We start from the raw sequence: 6,689 nt of genomic DNA on the forward strand, positions 1-6,689 counted from the left end.
CTGCCTTGGACTGATCGCAGCACTCACACTTTGAAACTATGGGTATTCCAAGTCGCCGAATAGCATCATCAATCGGTATAGCTCTCTTTCTAGCTCTTCAAACAAAGAAGGACATCTTCTTCGGAATCCATTCCTTCCATAGCCATTTTTTCCAGTACACACTGCCCACCTATTTCTAATTAACTGCCACGCTGATTTTGTAGTGAACTCCCCATTTATTGTATGTTTCCACACGCATAAATCTAGTCCTGATTTAATCTGCACTCCTGCTGCAAAAATTTTTGCCAAGTTAGCGTCATTTACCAAAGGCTGTATCCGATTCAGTATAGGCCCCGAATCATCAAACACATCTTTAACCTTCAGCTTCTCATTTCCAATAATGGACATAGACGCTTTTAAGGGACCATCACCTAACCAATTTTCCATCCAAAAATTAACATTTCCTTCCTGAATTAACCACTTCGAATTATTCAGCACTTTCGGCATAATAGCTATAATTCCTTTCCAAAATCTCGTTCCTCTATTTTTCTGCATAGCTGAAAACACATGATCATTTCCAACATATTTTGAAGCAAAAAAATCAGACCACATCGTACCTCCTTTAATTAATTTCCAAGCAAACTTCATAATCAAGGATTGTTGGACTTCATGAAATGCCCTAATACCAAGCCCTCCCTCCTCCACCGGTAAACAAATTTGCTTCCACGAAATCCATTTTCTTTTTTTATTTTCTGCAGAGTAGCCCCATAAAAAATTTGACAAAATCTTTTTAATTCCCAAAATAACCCCTTTTGGAATATTCATCACCGATAACATGTGAATAGGCATACTATTAAGCACATGTTTGATAAGAACAATTTTTCCCCCAAAAGATAAAATTTTACTCTTCCAACCAGCTACTTTCTTCTGAACTCTAGCCAAAAACGGATCAAACATATTATTTTTCATACGTCCCACATATAGAGGTACCCCCAAGTAGGTGCACGGCCAATTTCCTTCTATAAAACCAGAAATATCTTTCAAAGCCATCTTTCTTTCAGTCGAAATAGAAGAAGAGAAAAAAATTGACGACTTACTTGCATTAATTAATTGTCCCGACATGCTCTCATATCTCCTCAACACCTTCATAATATTACTCATAGACGCCCTTCCTCCATTAGCAAAAATAAGAAGGTCATCCGCATACAATAAATGGGAAATCACATAACCTCCACTAGAATGAAAAGGTTTAATATAGCCCGTCCGGAACTCTTTTTTCAGCATACGTGATAGAATCTCTTCCGATAAAATAAATAAATAAGGTGAAAGAGGATCACCTTGTTGAAGCCCGCACGAAGCCTTGAAAAAACCTCTAGTGCAACCATTAAGCATTATTGAATAGTAAGGAGATGAAATAGCATTAAAAATGATACTACACCATCTTTTCGAAAAACCCAACCTCCGAAGTATCGTCAATAAAAAAACTCCAATTAACACGATCATAAGCTTTTGCCATATCAATTTTCATCATCACATTTCCACCTTTGACTTTCTTGTTAATGCCTTGAATTAATTCCTGAGCAATCGACATATTATCAAAAATACTCCTTCCTCTAATGAAAGCAGCTTGCTCATTGGAGATAATTTTATCCAAAATCGGAGCCATTCGGAAAACCATCATCTTTGTCATAATTTTATAGACAACTGAGCAAAGACTAATAGGCCGAAATTGGCTAAAGCTAACAGGTTCATCAACCTTCGGGATCAATACTAAGTTTGTAGCACCAAAGAAAGTAGAAAACGTTTGACCTGCAAAAACATCAAAAGCCATTTCTAACAAATGATTTTTCACAATATCCCAAGTTAACATGAAGAAACTTGCAGCAAAGCCATCAGGCCCCGGACTACTGTCAGCTGGAATCGACCATAGAGCATCTTTCACCTCCTTTAAAGAAGGTTCAGCACATAACATGTCATTCTCAGACCCCGAAACAACCTGTTCTAGTAATCCCATATCAGCCGATTCCCAGTTCACGCTTTACGTCATAAGAAGCTCCTGAAAAAACCGGACGACCTCCTCATGTACTGCATCCGAAGATGTGAGTAAAGTGCCATCTGTCAATCTCATATTTTCAATCTTCTTACTTTTCCTCTTTAACCGCATAGAAGCTTGAAAGAATTTAGTATTAGCATCCCCCTCAGTCAGCCATTTAATTCTGGATTTTTGACAAGCCAACATCTCCTCTCTATGCACCCATTTCAGGTGGTCCTGCTTACAATTTATCAGTTCATTTTCTCGTTGCTCCGAATACGAGTTCGTAATATTAAGTTCCAGTTCTATCATGCGGCCTTCCAGCTTTTTTATTTCATCCTCTACTCGACCAAACGTTTCCTTATTCCATTTCCGCAAAGCACCTTTCAATACTTTTAATTTTCTGCTTATGCGAACCATAGCACAACCTTAATATCAGAATTCCACACTTCCAGAACCAGAGGAATAAAGCTATCATGCGAACCCCATATCCGAAGAAATCTAAAAGGACGAACACAAACCTCCCGATCGCGATTATCAGCATTGGTGCATGATCGGATGACGTCCTTGGCAAATAGGATAGCTGTACATCTCCAAATAAATTCGAAAACATCAAGTTAACCATCACACGATCCAATCTTGCCCAAATTCTGCTACCTCCTCTTCTTCCATTACACCACGATAATTTGTTCCCATTACAAGGAATATCCATTAGCGCACAGTCTTGGATACAATCGTTAAAATCTCTTTTCGCATGAGAGGCCTATAAAAGTCCTCCTATCTTTTCATTATCATACCCGAATATTAAAATCTCCCCCAACAAACCAAGGACTACCACCAGAATTCTACCCTCTCAAAAAATCCCAAAGCTCCAGTCTCTTTGCTCGAAAACAGCTCGCATAAACAAGCGTAACCAGAATCTTTTTATTCGCTTTGATAAACCATCCACTGATTGCTTGATCCGACATAGCTATGAGTTCAAAATCCAACTCATCCTCCCAAAAAAGCCATATTTTTCCTCCAACCCCTACATTATTAGCAAACGACGGCAACTTCATCCATCGCCCCCATCTACTACATTTATTCACATTTACAAAAGGTTCTAAAATGGCCACCACTGACGGTCGGCATTTATTCAAAATACGCTGTAATCTACTTTTTGACGAAAGAATTCCTCTAATATTCCAAATCAGAATATTCATTAAATTAAGTAAATTTTTTTGAGAGAGTCCGCCGCTCAATCCGCACAATAGATTTCTCCTTCCTTAACCCTTTCAAATTTTTCAACGGTACTTGCATCTCCGGTTCGGACTCAAAATTTTTTTCTGCTAGTTCATTTAGCCCATTCTCATCCTCTCCTTCAAATCCTACTCTATACGGAACCACTTCCATTGCCAAGTCCTCCCCACTCAACAGGAATTCTCGGTCTCCCCCTTCACCTAGTTCAAACTCCAACGCCTCATCCACCAAACGAAGTGAACTTCTTGGCTCCGCAGACACACTAATTTCCTGGCTTTCCTCTTCCGTTTCTTGGTCTACAATATCAACCCAGTTACCTCCCTGATTCCTTTTCCGAATATGACTCGCTTTCTTTAACATTTCATCACTAGCTGTATCATCTCCTCTTTCAGCCTGAACCTCTCCACCATCACTACACATCTCCGGTACTACTTTATCACGTTGCATATCCTCCCATTCATCATATAATTCCCCCCTGTGACATGAACCACACTTTCGGAGTCTCCACTCCACTGCCTTCCTTACGTATCCGGATTGACTCAAGTATAGCCTCCCTTCTAGATTTCGAAGATTCCCCCATCTCCTTATCAACCCCAGAATTGTTACTTCCCCTGTTTCCAACCATTTTCCATACGTTTTTGCCTTGATTTTTCTTACTCTCAACCACTGTAATATTCTGTTTTAGCTTTTTGTCCACCATGGGTCGTTCACGCCTCAAACACTTTGCTTCCAGATGACCTTGTTTATTACAAAACACGCAGAACTTCGGCAAAGATTCATATATTACCTCCTGATAATGACTCGTAGCAAGGCCCGGTGGACCTAACCAAAAAAATCTTCTAACAGGTTGGGCAACATTCACTTCGACACAGATTCTTGCAGCCTCTGGCTGAGTCACGCACGCCGTGGCGTTATCTCGCTTCAAATACCAACCGAAACCATTCCCAATGCTCCTTAAGATTGATTCCTGGAAAGAATTTGGTGGCAACCCTGGTAACGTAAGCCATATTGGAACGGTGAATCATCTTCTTCATTGAAATCCGGAGTCCAATGAGATACACGAAACGGCACCCCATGAATCTCTGAATTTCCTCGTGCCATCACAAAGATGAAATCCTCCTCTTTCGCCATCCGAACCAGAACATTCCGTGGGTTTCTTAATTGCCCAATCACCGGTATGGACTTTAATCCCCATCTTGTCTTAATGAAGCCCTGAACATGATCCAGCGAAGGCCTACGTCGAAGAAATTTCAGCGCCACAGAGTAATGAAATGGCTCAGCAGATTGTTGAATCTCTGCCTTTGTAAAGTGAAAGTACATTTCACCATCTTGAAACCGCGGTTCACGAGCAGGCAGGTTTACACTCAGTAGGAATTGTGGGTTCACAGCAACCACCTCCGCAAAACCCTGGATAGGAAGTCCTCCCACACTGTTCTCAACCTTCCCCCCCTGTTCTCCATGGAGCCCAGGCTCCCCACCAACACCCTGCCCTGCCGGTGGCGACAAGGAGCAGGTAGCTGAACGCATGCAGCCCTAGTCACCCCACCAGAATAGAGAGAAAATTTCTTCCTTGCCACGTCAGCAGCTGATAGCCCCGCATTGGAATTCTGTAGCCTGGTATCCAATAATCATTCCATAGGTTTATAGATTTGTCATTTCCCACTCGCCATCTACCTCCATATGTTATGCACTTTCTAGCTTCCCATGTTCCTCTCAAGGCATAAGAGGGTTAAACACCTAATTTTGAATCCATAAAGCTAGTATGTGGGAAGTATTTGGCTTTAAAGATGTTGTACAAAAGAGATAAATCTTCCTACATGATTCTCAATCCTTATCTTCCTAGGAGGGCCATATTGAAGGTTTTGATGTCTTTGAATCCCACACCTCCTTTACCTTTGGATGCACATATTTTATCCGACCCAATGGATAATATTCTCATCTTATTTTTGAACCAACCAAAACCTTTCCATCAAACTTTCCAGTTGCCTGTAGCTTGAAACATCTCGCCGAGCAAGTGGGAATAGATAAAGCAACAACTTTAATTAAAAATTCCCTTCCCCCTTGAGATAGAAGTTTTTCCTTCCATCCTTGAAGCGTTTGCCATACTTTGTGCTTGATCTTGGAGAAAGCTTTGTTTTAAACCCTACCAATCATAGGGAGAAGTCCTAGGTATTTATCATATTCCCCACTATTAACTCCCTAAAATTCCATAATCTCCTTATGCTTCACTGGCCTAACATTTTGCAAACCATAGATGTGTTTTGCTTCTATTTGCTTGTTGTCTAGAGACTCTCTCATATTGCTCTAGAAGATTGTGAAGTTGCATTGTTTCTTTCATATCTGCTTTGTTAAACAATAGGCTATCATCTGCAAAAGGCAGATGATTAATTCCTGGAGCTCCTTGACAAATTTTAATGCCTTGAATCTTTTTTGCAGCTTTAGCTTAAGGTAGCAGATTGATAAGGCATTCAGTACATAGAAGGAAATGGTAAGGGGATAAAAGTTCTCCCTATCTTAATGCTCTAGAAGGTTTGATTGGACCTTTAAGCTCTCACCATTAATCAAAATGGAGAATGACACTGTTCTTACACACTTCATAATCAAGGCAACCCATGTTTCATGAAAACCTAGCTTTAGCATAATCTGCTCTAGGAAAGCCCACCCAGCTATGTTAAACTTAACTCATGTCTAGCTTTAGGGACAAACAACCATCTTTTCCTTTTCTCTAGTGGCTTAAATGATGTATCATCTTATAAGCAACTAAAACATTATCAGTAATCAGTCTACCAGATAAAAAAGCACTTTGAGAATAAGAAATGACATGAGGGAAAACTCCCTTAAGTCTATTAGTAAGAATTTTTCAAATTAGTTTATAAAATGCATTACAAAGGCTTATAGGTCTAAAATCAACAACCAGCTCAGGTTTCTTGTTCTTTGGAATCAGAGAAATAAATGTATGATGAATGGAACTTGGAAACTCACCACTATTTAAAGCCTCTAGAACTATTGCAGTGACTTCCTTCCCCACCATGCTCTAGTACTTTTGATAGAAGATAGGCACCATACCATCTGATTCAGGGGCTATTGTAGGGTTCATTTGTTGGAGGGTGATTGAGCTGAGTTATTGCATATTTTATATATTTAGAACCAATATATTTTATTTATTTCATTACATTATTATTGGTTTTAGATGGAAAAATGATTAAGATACATAAATCTGAGTTGTGATTTAAATTGATAAATAGCATGATTTTTGCTTAATATTATAACTTGTGATTTAAGTGAACAGTGTTCCTTTACATGCATAACATATTTTTGATATTCTATTCTTTATTTTATTTTATTTCCAATTTTTATTTTTATTTTTTTTATATAGGCTAAGAAATGAAAAGGGACTTAAAAAGGGCACATCAACATATATATGTATTTATTCAAAGGG

General features: G+C 39.2%; 1 protein-coding gene across 1 annotated transcript; it reads right to left on the minus strand.

The window, feature by feature from the left end:
* Nucleotides 1–2,017: 2,017 nt before the first annotated feature.
* LOC122277012 lies at nt 2,018–2,723 on the minus strand. The gene is made up of 2 exons (XM_043086896.1): nt 2,533–2,723; nt 2,018–2,414 (listed from the first exon to the last, which is right to left on the minus strand). The coding sequence occupies exons 1-2, from the start codon at nt 2,721–2,723 to the stop codon at nt 2,018–2,020; spliced, it is 588 nt and encodes a 195-aa protein (XP_042942830.1).
* Nucleotides 2,724–6,689: the final 3,966 nt, after the last annotated feature.

This window comes from Carya illinoinensis, chromosome 9, assembly GCF_018687715.1.
Source record: "Carya illinoinensis cultivar Pawnee chromosome 9, C.illinoinensisPawnee_v1, whole genome shotgun sequence".
Taxonomy (NCBI): domain Eukaryota; kingdom Viridiplantae; phylum Streptophyta; class Magnoliopsida; order Fagales; family Juglandaceae; genus Carya; species Carya illinoinensis.

What these genes read in the sequence shown, in the direction of transcription:
- LOC122277012 (XM_043086896.1), bottom strand. Translation starts at nt 2,723, where the DNA reads ATGGATATTCCTTGTAATGGGAACAAATTATCGTGGTGTAATGGAAGA. An exon ending in CTGATAATCGCGATCGGGAG is followed by an intron (nt 2,415 to 2,532) that starts GTTTGTGTTCGT and finishes TCGCATAAGCAG; the next exon opens with AAAATTAAAAGTATTGAAAG.